The sequence below is a fragment of the Nannobrachium achirus genome, assembly GCF_963921795.1.
Source record: "Nannobrachium achirus genome assembly, chromosome: 22".
NCBI classification, from domain to species: Eukaryota; Metazoa; Chordata; class Actinopteri; order Myctophiformes; family Myctophidae; genus Nannobrachium; species Nannobrachium achirus.
In genome coordinates, this window is record NC_137829.1 from 13,598,716 (window position 1) to 13,614,702 (window position 15,987).

Genomic DNA, 15,987 nt, shown 5'->3' on the forward strand with positions numbered 1-15,987 from the left:
AATGGACCCGGGTTAGGATTCCAGTAGTCTCAACTGGTTTTTGAGTCCAGACCAGCAGAAATTCCTTCTTCTAGGCAGCGAGCGGAGAGACCTCAACTTCGTCCTAAAGCGAGAGGGTGTCGCTTACCAAAAAGAACAGATCTATACGGGCTATCGATGCGTTGCGCTGCAATGTGTCGGTAGCTTGTAAATCTGCTCTTTTTTTAAAAGGACACTTTTACATTTCAGAGCGGGAATTAGGGCAGGGTCCCACATGCGAGTCACAAGCACCACAAGCAACTGCATTCTGTTCGCTTCCATTTTAAGGAAGAACAATGGCGGAGGTCCTCCGCGGAGTACTCTTTGTCGTTTTGACAGCACCAGAAAGGCCAATTTATGCTTGGAGCGACATGTGTCGGACGACACTTCATCGGCGAAAGAGACTCAAAACCACAAAGAATGTGTCACAGAAGACAGGACACATGTACTTCTTAAATAAATGGTTGGGAAGACGAGGTAAACTCCGCTACGATGGAGATGCGTGAGACCACGTTCACTTCCACGTTGACAGTTTTATGGCTTTTAGAATGCTCTTTTTAATGCGGAGCGTTGAGGCACGTAGTGCGACGCGTTGGTCGCCATTTTCAGTCTCGGCATAAATACGTAGGCTGTATGCAGAGTGGCCATACTGGAAATAAATTGGGCCTCTTCCTTACTTCCTTACCAATGAAGCTAATTAAGGCTCTGTTCCTTTCTGGTGAAACTTATGACAGGGTGCTGATATTGTGCATGCTGGCGCACTGGAAAATCCAGTCCAGGGATGATACCTCGAGCGGGTTCCAAATGGCCCCTTTACAGGTACATGTGTAACTCTGAGAAGAGGCCCAATTTCTTTCCAACATGGCTGCTGCTGTGCATTAGAGCCTATTGTCCTTTTGGTCTCCACAAGAAGACGCTGAGGGGTAAAGCCGCACTAGACCACCCCCCTCTGGTCCTCATGGGAGCGCTGGTGGAAGACGAAGGACACCGTGGTGGGCTCCCAGGAGGCCAGCAGCACGGGGTCTTTCAGGCCTCTCTTGTCACAGCAGTGGTTCCACTGGGACAGGTCGCTGGTGCAGTCGGAGCCGTCAGGAGCCGGGCGCACCTGCCGCCCGTTCACGCAGCGCACACAACGCAACCTGGTGAAACACAACACAACAAAAGATTATTCAAAGTGGATTCCAGGGACTCTGTGGGTTCCTTTGGGGGGTCTAAATTGACCCATACAAGTCTGTAACTCTGACAGTGTACAAATGGAACCAAATGAACCCGTTCCATTTGTACACTGTCAGAGTTAAGGGGAGACCTTGAAATTTTAAAGTTTGACAAACACTGCTGTACAAGAAAAGATTATTGATAATCAATAACATTTTCCAAAATAGGCAAACTACGATCCTGTAGATCATCTACTTTCATCATTTTTGTGCGACACATTTGTACGATGAAATAATAAAGAGATTAAAGGACCACTTCACTCATTTTCAACCTATCTTCACATAATTTGTCTGTCTACTCACTCATTGTCTCATTTGTGGGCTATGGGCTGGTCAGAAACCTGCCTACATCAGAGACTCCAAGCTAATAAAAAGTACAGCCTTTTTCTTCCTGGAAAGTTAGCATGCTGAAATAGAAGCTATTGCTGTTGCATAAAAAGAAGTTGATATTAAACTACCTCATCATAGGTTGAAAATTGGTGAAATGCTTCTTTAAAGCTCAAACTTCCATCAATGGTGTCTGTCACTGGTGTAGAATTACCTGTTTATTAATATATCACAATCACCTAATTTTAAACACTTGATTTGTCATACGTCGAATTGTGAAAATAGATCTACACACTCACAACACGTCACATCGCACCACGTTGTGAGCTTGGTATTTTAAGCTGTTTTCGAACATGTTCGTCTATGTATTTTCAATCAACTCAAAGGTGAGTAGCGTTTACTTGTCACTGGGAGGGGAAGGGGGTATTAATGTTTACTTGTCATGGGTGTCACTGTGGGTCTCCTGGTTGAGTGAGAACAGCTCCCGGAGCTCGTCATGGCTGAAGTGTCTCTGGACATCTTGTTCTTCGTCCACCACACAGCTGCTCAGAGCCTTCTTATGCGTCTGTCTCTGGAAGATCTTCTCCTCGATGGTCCCCGTCTGGCACCCAACACAACAAACATAATTTTTATGATGTTTTTTTTATGGTGTTCATTCCCTGACCCCTGTATTTGTTTTTTGTATTGCCACCATTATTTACTTTCATTTTGTATTTTTCCTCATTCGCTCTGAGAGAGGGCGAGATCATTTAGCGACCTCCAACCGGGTTGCGACCTGGTCGGTAGTTTTCACCGACCAGGTCGCTAAATCTACCGACCAGGTCGCTAAATCTACCGACCGGGCCGCAAAATCAACCGACCGGGTCGCTTATCCACCGACCGGGTTGCTAACCCTAACCCTAACCCTAACCCGTCTGTTTGACAAGTAAGGGTGCCTGTGAGGTCAAAACAGCGGTTTGGTTGGTCTCAGGACGTTGTGTAAACAAGATACAATGAAAAAATACTAACTTTGAAGCTAAAGAAATAACCGCACTAGAATAAAGTCTATCTACTATGTTAGTTATGAGAGGGCCCGCAAAATCTAGCAACAGGGGCAGCCGAAATCTAGCAACAGGGGCAGCTATGAAAAAATCGACTAAAGCAGGTATGAAGGGGTATGATAAAAGGCAGATTTAACCCTATATGTGTTTTGGTCTGAACGACTCCTTTAAGTGGAAGGATGTACCTCCATCACACAGATTATAGATGTCATGCAGAATATCAAATATGGAATATTGAACAAATGAAAAATAAAAAGAGCTGACTAAATAACTGCATTGGATCCTTTTGAACACAGACTCTTGGACATACAAGGTTTCCACCCGACAGTGATCATATGGAGGTATTGTCGAAATGGTGAAATAGCCGATCTGCAAGCTCATAACTAGTCACATTGCAACAAGTTGTGAGCTTGTAGATCAGCTATTTTCAAAACAAATTTGAAAAGTCGGAAATTATTTTTCAATAATCAAATAAATTGATTAGTTTGATTCGTTATTGCAGCCCTATCTATCAGTAAAGAAGATCAGACTCACAGAGAGCAATCTATAGATGTAGCAGGTCTTCTTCTGTCCGTCTCTCCAGACGCGGGCCATGGCCTGATCATCGTTGGCCGGGTTCCAGTCCGGGTCAAACATCACCAGGCGATTGGCCCCGATCAGGTTGAGGCCACACCCCCCTGCCTTGCTGCTCAGCATGAAGATGAACTCTGGATTCTAACCACAGGAACACATGCCCATAGGATTGTGTTATGTATAGGTTCTTTTCAAATGCAATGTTTCTTGTCTTGAAATATGCAGGGATTAAGGCAAAAACCGATATCATGACTTAGATTTTGCACATTTAGCACATGATGTAGAATTGTTTAGGTATTGTCATTCTAAACTAAATGTTCTTGCTGTTCTACATCCAGCCAACCAGTTGAAGAAACTGCAGATGAGGCTTTAACCTTTGCTTTTATGAAACATCTATGGAAGATGCTTCTGAACTGCATTCCATTGCTAGTTTGGCCTACCAATTTGAATCCTTGAATATATATTTTATTTATTATACATGATTGTCACTCGTGTTATGCTTGCGCAAGAGGACCAAATAACAAATGTGTTAATGATTGCATTGAAAATTGGAACATATCATTTACAATTACATTATTGTTTGACTTTTAGGCTTTGTAAACAAACACAAGGCAGATATTGTGGCAAGTAACTAAAATAAACATTTCTTAAATCAAAAATAAAATAAAAACATGGTGATGATAAAAATTCATCTCAAATAATAAATTGCAACCAGGGGATTCTGTAATAATTGTGACAGGCACGCGTGTTTCTACCTGCAGTGTGTTGAACCCAAACACTTGGTTCGTCAAACTCACCGATGGACTGTTGAATCTCTCCACGATCTTGGCCCGTTTCTTGATCGACATTGTTCCGTCAAGTCGAACGTAAAGATACCTGTGAAATACAAGATGGAGATCTATCTGTCGATCACCTTGGCATACAGGCAGACAGATAGAACTTAAAATGTTTTGGTCTCCATTACCTGCGGGATCTGCACAACTTCTCAAAGAGGTCCAGTGTCTGGGTGTAGTTGGACACAAGTACCACCTTGTCACTTGTTGTGCTCCTTGTATGCGCAAGGATGTAGTCCAGAACCAGCATTTTCCCTACAAGCATAATAAGACAGATATTTAAGGATTTAGTCAAGAACCAGTGTGACGGAGAGAGTCGCAGCCCCAGCCTTGAAGCGTCAAAAGTCTAGTATCTCCCCCAGACCAAAGAGATGTCTCTTTGGTCTAGTGGTTAAGATATTGGACTTTCACGTGGGAGACCCGGGTACGAACCCGGGTGGGGAGGTTCAGATCACCTCCGTTACACCAGCATTTTCCCTAAAAACACAGTACGATTTAAGGACAAAGTGATCCTTCAAACTGGCCTATGAAGTCCATGTTCCAGTCATATATACCATGACTCAACACTGCTTTATATACAGTACATCTGATCTATAAAACACGAGGCATCACTAGTTCTGTGTTCTTTTTAACCACAGACACTTCAAGTCTTCAACAGTGACTCAGTGACAGATATGCTGCGTCACTTTGTACCTTTGAAAGCTGCCACTGTGGACGCAGCATTAGTGTTGATGATGACACGTAGGTCTGTCATAATTACAAAATGTAAGTTGATAATTAATTGTCAACTTAAAAGAACCAGGTGGCTATTTGCGATAATTATTTGTGTCCATTTGAATGGCAGTAGTCGACGCACAAAACGGTGTCAGACCCCCGGCGGCTATTCAATTTAAGTGATTGTGATTAGATGATCATGTAATAACAGTGACAGGCCTACTGTATACCTGAGAGCTGAGGCTCCACAGCTTTAGCGTTGTTGTATCCTGCTGGAAAGAGATCCACCGCTCCTTCAAAGCCCTCCTCACCCTGCACACACTTCTCATAGATGAGACCTGGATCTGGACACGCACAGGCACACACACACAAAAAATAATGTATTTCTAAGATTCAATAACAGTAATGTTTCAATGTAGTGTGGGTCCCATGATTGGTCATTTGAATGGATCCCAAAAAAATGTTGTTTTTGAGAAATTACTGTGTTAAACTTGTGTTTAATATTATATGGCCCCCTCGCCACCTTCCATTCAGACAAGTTCTAAGTTCTTTTTAAATACTGCACAAATTGCCCGTTGTCAAGTGTTTTCCGAAGTAACCAGTTTGATGACAAATGTCCCGTAAAGCTACTCTGTCGACAGCATAGCACTCCTCGTCGCGCAGACAGAAACACACAGATGCAGCATGTCATGTTGGGTCCGCCGGTCTGACATACAGACTTGTTTTGAATGTGTGACGCGCAGCTAAAAACATCACTGCAATAACACTTGTACAGTAAGTGTCAGATATAAAGTTCAGGAATACTACTTCTCCAATGCAACATGTTTGTGCCAAGTTTGGTGATTGGAGCAACGGTGCGCCTGTGGCACCCAGAGGACCCTGGGGGCCACATGTGGCCCCTGGTGTGGCCAGTGTTTGTGCCAAGTTTGGGCAAATGCAAGTCTGGATGTTATGTTTGTGACTAGGGATGGGTACCGAAATTTGGTACCGGGACATAAACGATAAGGACATGATGGTTCCTGGGTAACCCAAAAAAAAAAATATTTTATTTCTGTACTGCTTATCGGTTCCTAGACGCACCAGTAAAAAAAAAGACGTTCTATCCGTTCAAAAAAAGGCTTCATGATTACATTACACATATATCTTCAAAGACGTATTTGACTATCTGTCAGGACCTGTCCCCGGTTCCCGAGGCTAACGTGAGTTACGTGACAACTCTTATTCCTCCAAACACACACAGACACACACAATCCACCCACAACGCAACGTGTTGCATTGCCAGTCAACAACAACACTGACTGGCAGCAATGCTAGCAACATTAGCAGCCCAGCCACCAGTACAGCTGAGCCCTGCACAGCCACAGAGAGACGAAACATTTATGACAGTGTGGCATTCATCTGAAAGATTGTACGGCAACAGTGCTTGTGTTGCGGACGCCTGTGTCCCTCTGGGTTATGTTGCGACTGCAAGCTCAGCTCTCTCTCTCTCTCTCGCCGAGCTGTGTTCTTTTGTCAAATCTAAGCTGGCAAATCGAACACTTCCGGGGGCCGATCTCTTCAGAATAAGCTATGTTGCGCTAGCAGCAATTAGCCTAATTCACGGCCCGCCCACTAAGCATCCCGCGGGTGCTGAAGTCCCGTTTTGAAGGGGTAAATCCTACCATAGCCTATGGAGTTAGCACAGAAATCGCAAATTTGATGCAATTTCCGAATAGTAAAGTATAAAATACGGCTAGCATGATCAAGAACACAAGATACTAAACGGCACAAAGCACTATAATTTACTTTACTGTTAGAAATAACGATTTGTTGGCTTTAAGTCCAGTATAGTTTCCCCTTCTAAATTGAAGTCAGCACCCGGGGAAAACTGAGAAACGGAAGTAGGTGGGCGGGCCGTGAATAAGGCTAATAAGACTTCCAGACGGTGGTCGATTTCTTAATGCAATAAGACTTCCAGACGGTGGTCGATTTCTTAATCTCTTCAGAATAAGAGTATCCCTGAAGTAGAGCCCTGCACAGGCCTAAAATGTGGGCCCGGGCCCGGCCCTGGCCCGTGGACTTCAGTCCAGGCCCGGCCCGTGGCCCGTTTGGTGCCGCTATTTAAAGCCCGAGCCCGGCCCGAAGCCCGTCGCCTTATTATTAATTAATTATTTGTGTGCGTGGCTTTCACTGCTGTGCGCTGCAGCTGCACTCTCAAGGGGAGTCCATACTGTCACAGACCACCGAAATTCGCGTCGGAAAGGTCCAGTTCAACTACAAAATGACATCTCTTGCAACTTCTGAAAAGGATTACTCATAATTTGAGTTCGGAAAGCTGCACGCACGTCAGAAAGTCAAAACTTTCCGACGAAAACTATAGTCGGAGAGGACGGAGACTGAGAGACGTATGTAAGCCCTCTATACTATAGCTGTGCTCGTCTTGCGCTCTGATTAAAAGAAAGAAGTCAACACAACACAACAGCACAGCAAGTAATTACACACACATCACAACGCAAGAAATCTTCCTCCACCCACCGTTTGTTATGTTACTGTATATCTTCACTGCAATTAGATATTGATATTATCGTCGTTGTCGGCTTGCCGCCCGTGGTTTCGCCATCTCGTAAAATACAGAGTATCGTCCAGGTATGGCGGGATGTAACCAGTAAAGACGCACGCACGCATTCCGTAACTGATACGGGACTCGGGAGGTCGGGGAATCATTACAGGGCGATTTATTTGAGAAATGATGGTGAAATGGGTGAAACTACAGTAGTGCTCCTAATGTTCTAGTCTCGCTGTGTATGTACACGCAGAGTCGCAGAGTAGACTTGTGTGAGTGTGTGAGAAGAAAAGCCGTCGCCCTCGGCTCGTTGCGGCTTTCCATTGGCTAATGTACTCATGTCACGACCAATCTGAGCCGTGTTGCTATAGATACGGATAGAGCCCATAGCCTAGAAGGCTATTAGCCTAGAAGGCTATGGGAGGCAGGCAGGCAGCACTCACTCACTCACACACACCACACTCCATTCTAAGCGCACACAGTCACAGAGACGTCATGTGTGAAATTCACAGCGCAAAATGTTCCGAGCATGGTTCTGAGCCCGGGCCCGGCCCTAGGCCCGTTGGTGAGTTTCTAAACGAGCCCGAGCCCGGCCCGTTTTGGCGGGCCGGGCCGGGCCCTGGTCGGGTCCCGTCGGGCTTGCAGGGCTCTGCCCTGAAGACACTGAAATATGATTTAATTTGCATGATTCGTTAAAACTGTAAATTAAACATTAAAATTAAATTAAAACAAATTAGGTTTTTGGGTAAAGACCAAACCATTTTGGAACCTGAAATAGGAACCGCTAGGAACCGGAACCGATAAGCAGAACCGGAACCGGACCCTAAAAAATCCAAACGATACCCATCCCTATTTGTGACGTCCACCCATCCTCTTGGCACTTTGAATATGGTATATAGGATAGGATTGTGACAGTCCTACTAACGATTGCACAGCTTCTTGAGAGAGGTGATGGAGGACAGGGAGGACATGGTGATCTTGTCCTCTTGCAGGGTCTCCAGGGGTTTGGCCTGCCTCACAAACCTCTTATACAGCTCTGTTTGGAGAGGTGTCAGCCTGCAAGACATTCAGCACAAACGCACATATTTACCACTTAAACAGTAGTTGACCGCAGTCAACCAGTAGCCAGTTGCAGCACAACAAACTAAGTTCAAACTTAGCCTAATCATAGCTTCTAAGTCATAACTAAAATGGAAGTTGTTGCACCACACAAAGCATCTTACTGTACAATGGCAGACAGCTTTGACTGCATCAATAAACTGATTGAATATAGATTATAATGCAGAAATTAAACAAACATTTAGTTTTGTGTTTTAAAACAGGCAATAGTTGAAGGTTGCATTTTCTGAATACGTCTGAATTCAAACAAAACAATATCAATGGTTTGATACTATGAATGTCTTCATTCACAATAAAGGCAAGAGCATACCTGCAACAGACCACCTGCTCGATTTTCACAGGCAGATACTTCGAGAGGATATCTGACGTTCTCCTTATCAAACACCTGCCAACAAAACACATTGTGTGCTTTATCAGTCAATGTTTGGGGGGTCATAGACCATAAATTGAAAAACACGAACACACACACACACACACACACACACACACACACACACACACACACACACACACACACACACACACACACACACACACACACACACACACACACACACACACACACACACACACACACACACACACACACACACACAATATACACATAACATCAACTTTATTATTTAACCATAACCAAAGGTAAAAACTCTAAAAGAGTAGAATGCAAGGGTAAACAGGGTAAACTGCTGTTTTGAATATCTTTATATCTGTCAATGCGTGGTGCGTACAGTAACAGTGTCTGTGCAATCACCTGTTGACAACACTGATCAGCTCCTTCAGTTTGTCCTCTCCACATTGTCTGTCCTTGTCACTTGCATCGGCGTCTCTGCCCTTCAAAATGGGGAGCTCAAAGCGCTTCTTAAACTCCTGGGCAGTCCCTGGTATTGACAAATTGACACAATTTTAAAGTCATACTCGGTGTTACCAAGTCTGCTTATTTACAGCTACTTTGGGCATGTCTGCTTACCAAGAATTCCTGCGTTGACAAAATGCACCAGGCTGAAGTACTCCAGCAGGTCGTTCTGGATAGGAGTTCCAGATATGAGCACTCTCCTCTTCACACTCATGGAATTCAGGGCCTGATACGTTTGGTTCTCTGAGTTCTTAAGCCGGTGACCCTATAACATCATGACATACAATACAACAGGGGTTTTCAAAGTAGGTGACGGGGCACCCTGGGATGCCGTGACGGCAGTCCTGGGGTGCCGCGAGATCATTTGATAATATTTGGAATTTATTTGGACACTTATAAAATATTTTGTATGATTTTAAACTTGAAGTACAAAGTTATTTTCAGTCAGTTCCAACCAAAATGGCTATTATCTCAACGTTTTCCTCGCAACATAATCACTAAGATATCGTCACTGTCGGGCAGAAACCTTGTATCTCCAAGTTTCAAATGTGTACGTCTTTTGCCCTACTTCATCATACAAAACTGTCGCACAAAACTAGTGAAAACAGCCGATCTACAAGCACACAACGCCTCGCCTAGTTTAGTACATTTAATAGATGATAAATACAAAATGAACGGTTTTGGACATACAAGGTTTCCACCTGACAACGACGATATGCTATAAATATAAGGTGCTGGGAGTGAAAATTATAATGTAGGGGTGCCTCGGATTAAAAAAATATTTATGGGGTGCCCTGAGACAAAAAGGTTTGGGAACCCCTGCAATACAATACAAATGCATTAACTAACTAAACTAAACTAAATAAGAACAACTAAATAGACACTTTAAAAGCCTACAACGTGTCACATTTTCGCCACGAGAATTTCACTGCCTGTGATTTTGCGACACGTGCGTTAACACACAAAAAACCTGCAATGTTAAACCCTTATGCAGAAGCCCAGCATGAAGCTGGGGCATAAGGAGACAGACACCGTACCTCGTCACAAATGATCAGTCCAACTTCTCCCTTATGCAGAACTCCAGCATGAAGTCGAAACGTCTCATAGGAGATGATCAGGATGGGAGTGTGAGCTCTCGCACTCTGCTGGCCCATGAAGCTCTCTGTGGAGCACAAGCAAACATAAACATTACCTTTAACCCATTAAGACCTGATTCCAAAAATGTCTTCAAAATCCCAACAGTTTTCTGAAAAATGTGTGATGCTATATCAATGGTTCTCAAACCTTTTCATGTCAAGGACCCCCAAAATTAAATGTATTTGGCCGCAGACCAAATCCTCTGATCTCAAAGTATTTGTTTAGTGTTTGTGAGGTTAGGGTTAAGGTTAGGTTTAGGTATAGTTTTTGTTAAGCTAAATGTTCCAATTCTTGTCTCTTGAAAGACTACTTTTTAAGGTTTAGGCGCAACCTGGGCTGAAAGACAGAGTCCTGTACGAAAACGACAGCTACCTAGCTTTCTGTCGATGTCTTCCTTGGAGCCTCCATCGATGGCGACCGGCGTGACGCGTCCTCCCAGCCACTTGGCCACCTCGTTGTACCAGTTTCTGACCAGACTGGAGGGGGACACCACAATGACCTGGGGATCACATTTTAGTTAATGATTCATTGTCATACAGTTCATTATGATTGATGATTTAATTGTGTTTTTGTCCCAGATGACAATAAAGTGACAATTTAAGCATGCATCCAGGGGTAAGGGGTTGGGCAATGGGCATGGACATTCATGAGGCCAACCAGAGCCTCCTAACTGACATAAATTAAGGGTGTGTACTGTGTGTTAGTGGTGAGCTGTCAGAATGTGAAATGTCTGTTATTTTGGCTGATTGCCACAAGCTTTTTAAGAATACAAAAATACATATAACATATTTATTATTAATTAAATTAAAAAAGACCATTACTGCAAACAATACTATAAAAACCACTGGCCCTAGCCGACCTTGCTGAGGTGGGGCTTGGCGTCGGGGCTCTGGCGGAGCAGGGTCCACATCAGGGTGATGCACTGCAGCGTCTTCCCCAAACCCATCTCATCAGCCATGATGCAGCCGAACGAGTCCGCTATGCGCCTCCCCGTCACACACTCCCACAGGAACTTCACCCCCTGGAGGAAAACCACACAGCTGGATTCATAGGAGCGCTTGACTCATTTTCAGCCTATCTTAAAGAACAATGGCCTCTATTTCAGCGTGCTGACTTTCCAGGAAAAGAAAGTCTGCCGTTTCTATTTTGAATCCCCATCAATGATGTCGCTGGTAGGCAGGTTTCTGAACTGTCCACAGCAAGGCACAGAGTGAGTAGACAGAAACGGAGCCATAATGTAATCAGCATGAGTAAGATAAAGTTGAAGGTTGAAAATGGGTGAAGTGCTCCATCCAACTGTCCCATGTAAAAGGATGATCCCCAAATAGCCACAGCCTTATATCATACTGTGTCTATTTGAAAATAGGCGATCTAAAAGCTTACTTGTAGATCAGCCATTTTCAAAAGACTTGACAACTTTTGGAAACGTGAAAAGGGATATTCTGGCATAATGAATACGTTTAGTATTTTGTGCTTTAAATACATTTGAACACATTAAATACATTGCTGCCAATACTTTTGTATTTTTACTCAAGCGAAAATTCTGAATACAGGACATTTCCTTGTAGCAGAGTATTTCGACATTGCTACTTTTACCAATAAATAAGTACTTGTACCTCTCTCTGGTGAGGTCGCAGGACGTTTCCCAACACCGGGTCGACAACAACATGAACCGGGAGCTTTTCCCTGAACGAACACACACACACACACACACACACACACACACACACACGCGACACAATGTCACACACATCAGAGTGGTTCAAGCCCTACAATAGTTCAACATTTGAGAGGAGTACTGCTGCTCATCAATGCCACTTTTGATCCTCCTGACAACCCACTCATTTATAAATGTACTAGGCCTGTCACAATTATCACGTAATCGCCTAATCGCAATAATTTGACAATAGCGATTATGTCAAATATTATTGACATAATTTGTAATTATTTTGCATAATCGTTAGAATCGGTATATAAGCATTGAAAAATAAGAAATAGTGCAAATAGCAGATATACATGTCAGTCATTTCTTTGTATATTTAGATTATTTGTCAACTTAATTCTGCAAAAGACTGTTTGAGACTCACTTGTCGGTTTTGAGCAGGTCATGAGCGCTCACCACCGGAGGCTCGTACAGGACCAGAGCACCTTCAGCGTACGGGTCGTGGAGGGATCTCCTCACCCCCGCGCGCTTTAGGCCCAACGCCCTGACTCCCAGAGAACCTGGCAATGCAACACACACAACTCTTAATATCATCACATCTGCTCACTGTAAGGTAGAAACCTTGTATGTCCAAAACTTTTCTCCCCCCCTCCCCCCCCCTGAAAAGTATTCCAATGGACCCAATATAGTTATTATTTAGTCACAAGCTCTTGTTAATATTTATGTAGCCTCGGAAACCCAGACTTCTTTTGGTGATCGGAAGAAAAAGAAGTCTGGGCAAACCCCCCTATAACTGTGCTGGCTCATGACATTTTAATTGTATAAATAAATGTAGCCGTTCAGATATCTTATTTTACATCAGTATTGTTCATGTGAACTGGTTTGTTTAGGCTTATCCATTATAATGATAAAATCACTATGATTTATCAGTCGTTTTCCACCGTGGATCACTTCCTCATTTACTCAAAGTAGACAGCAGGGCCCAGGGGGAGTCATGTCCCTCCTCATTTACTCAAAGCAGACAGCAGCAGGAGTCATGTACCCCTCTGCGTCATTTTGAGACGTCGGAGGACGCGGCGAGATCCGCTGGCCAACAAATAATGTCCGCGTTCCCTCAGAGTGATATTTATGTAACTCAATCAGATTTAATGGCTTTCACTTGAATGTTTAGGAAATACGTAGTAGTGAGCTTGTACTGTAAGTTGTCTAATTTTGCTACAATTATCTTAAAAAAAACATATGTTGATACAAGTTTTTGCCAGACAGCAACAACCTGTATCTACTGTATTTGAATGAACCATATAACATTTTTTATTTTAAACAGTGTAAGTATTTGACCAAAACATTTCTTTCCCTTTAACCTTCCCTTGAAGTCTGATACCATTGTTGTCAAATGGCCCTCATTGTAAACGCAGAATACAAAATAGAATACTAACCTGTGTAATTAGGAATAGGGATTTTAAATGGCTTGGAGAGAATACTTCGAATAAACGCTTCCTGTTGAAAACAGAGGAGGGAAAAAAAATCAAAATAATGACAATAATAACATATGGGACCTGAATACAGGATAATAAAAATGTATTGTAAAAAACAAACTATTACATAAAATAAGGCGATTAGGACACATAAGCCGTTTTAATTTCCTCAACCGATTATAAATCAGTCATCACGGCCCGCCAAAATATATTTTAGTCTACTTAATTTATTGCAGATGTAGTTGATTCAAAACACAATGACTAAAACCACATCAACATTTTCTGTATAAGATAACATTTAGTACATGATATAACTTACATGTTTGCCTGCATCCACATATAGAGGCAGGTTCAGCAGTTGTGTCAGTGGTTTCCTGAAAGGAGAGATGTACTTCTCTCTGCTTTCACCACCGCTTTTGTTCTTCCTTTTGCTCTGTAAAACAATTTGGAGAAATGATCAAAATGAACCACAATAATTCATAATGAATGCAATCACAATTAAGGCTGAGCGATATGACTGCAAGTGCAAATCAATCACGATTATTTCAAACTTTTGCCTCAATTTACTGTACGATTAAAAAAACAAATTTCAAACTCACAACGTGCCACATTGCTACGACAAGTTAGCTTCTAGAGTGACTATTTCTTTATATTTCTGTATGCCACTATTGTTAGTTAAACCAAGTTTCCAGTGCAGTGCTGCATTTTGTTTAACCATTGAGCTAATAGAGCCTGCCTGCATGCTCAGGGGATACATTTAATCTTGAGCATTAGCTCAAAATTTGTGTCAGATAGATACTATGTCTTCATCATCAACCAATCTAAACGTCTCGATAGAAGAGCAGGGAGTGTTCAGAGAACTTCTGGGGTGGCCCAAATCGTTTCAGAACCAATGAACTAAACTAACATTTAGTATGTTTCCTACCTGACGTGTGAAATATAGGAATTAGGGTTAATTAATGTATTGACTTTCTGTTATAATCTTCATCATCTAGCAGTCAGTTGGAGTGATGTCATTGTGTAGCCTATGTTATGTCATCACAGAGTGACATCACAACCATGTCCTTTAATGTATGAATTTATTGTCAGTTAAAATGTGATGACGGCGATCCCTACTCACATCCTCTGGGCTCCAGTCTTCATCTTCAGATGAATCTCCAGCTTGTTTACGTTTGGCAACTTGACTGGGAGCCAGGCTTCTTCTCTGGAGAGGCAGGGAAACACAACGTTAGATACAGTAGCAAAAATATCCTAAATGTCACAATGTGACGCGCTGCAAGTCTGTAAATCTGCTATTTTCACTATTTTGTTCATTAATCATAATTGAGGCAAAAGATTTGAAGTCATATGGCCCAGCCCTCATCATCACAAGGTCACATAACCACACGTGTTGTTCATGTTCTTACCATGTTTAATATGTATAGATGAGTTTCTTCTAAATGTTAAGCCTCCCTCCACACCAACACACTGAAAATTGAAGATCAATTAGTTCAATCAATTGTTAATAAGGTGTCTGTATGAAATGTACAATAAATGTTGTTAATATAAACTCATAGAGTATGAATAAACCATAACACTGATGCACTGTCCTCCTCCTCCACTTCTCTGAATTCTAACAATTTCAACATAATATCTTCATATATTAATATTATGGGTCTAATTTTGACAAATGACCGAGAAATGCAAGTTACAGTTATTAAGTGGAACTGCTGCAGCAACATGTGTAAAATGTTTGATTACCTCAAGAAAGCTGCCTCACGCAGCATTTTGCAGGGGATCCCCGGACCTCATTTTGAGAACTACTGGTCTATTACACATCAATCTTAAATGTTGATCCTTGTTGTAACTGACTAAAAGCACTTGTTTTAACCAAAGACAACTAGTTTTTCATTTTGAATTTCGCTCGCTTCAGATGCACTGATCTGACAGAACTGTCTTCCACTGCAATGAATCCCCATGATGCATGTTACTACGTGTTTGTATAAAATTAACAATACTAGGTGTTATCGATTAACCGTTTGTATCAATAAAATGAAATACACAACATTTTACCGTATTCACTTCATGTTTACGTTGACTAAACAGCGCGCGCATTGTATAACTGTTTCCGGGTTAAAAGGAAAATAAACAAAGCACAACGTTGCAGGGCCCAGGGAAACGTAATGTTATTCTGCGTGACGCTTTTCTTCAGCGAGGCACCATTGAGGGTGTTACGAGCGAAGCTGTTTCCCATTCCAAGGAGGAGTCCTGATTCGGGCGTCTTTTTGACGTTTGTGTGCGGGCGCGTTATATAATATAAAAACGCGTGATGTGTTTAATAAAAAAGAATGCCTTGTATGTTCATTCCTTGTCTGTAAAAACGACATACTTACTGTAGTTAAAACCTAACCGCACTGTATGGCTAGAGAGCAGCCATCAACTCCAAGTGATAAAGACTCTAATGCCACCTGGTGGTGGAAACGGTAGCTCCATCACCAGG

General features: G+C 42.6%; 1 protein-coding gene across 1 annotated transcript; it reads right to left on the reverse strand.

Annotated features, from left to right (window-relative positions):
• Positions 1-952: 952 nt before the first annotated feature.
• rad54l (RAD54 like) lies at positions 953-14,966 on the reverse strand (the record flags this gene model as incomplete). Its single annotated transcript, XM_080753076.1, has 19 exons — positions 14,915-14,966; positions 14,629-14,712; positions 13,828-13,941; positions 13,470-13,530; positions 12,458-12,593; positions 11,987-12,056; positions 11,230-11,391; positions 10,743-10,869; positions 10,271-10,395; positions 9,348-9,498; positions 9,132-9,258; positions 8,691-8,765; positions 8,187-8,317; positions 4,950-5,063; positions 4,137-4,260; positions 3,970-4,048; positions 3,134-3,313; positions 1,997-2,160; positions 953-1,157 (listed from the first exon to the last, which is right to left on the reverse strand). Exons 1-19 carry the CDS (start codon positions 14,915-14,917, stop codon positions 953-955), a joined length of 2,232 nt encoding a protein of 743 aa, XP_080609202.1. The 5' UTR covers positions 14,918-14,966.
• Positions 14,967-15,987: the final 1,021 nt, after the last annotated feature.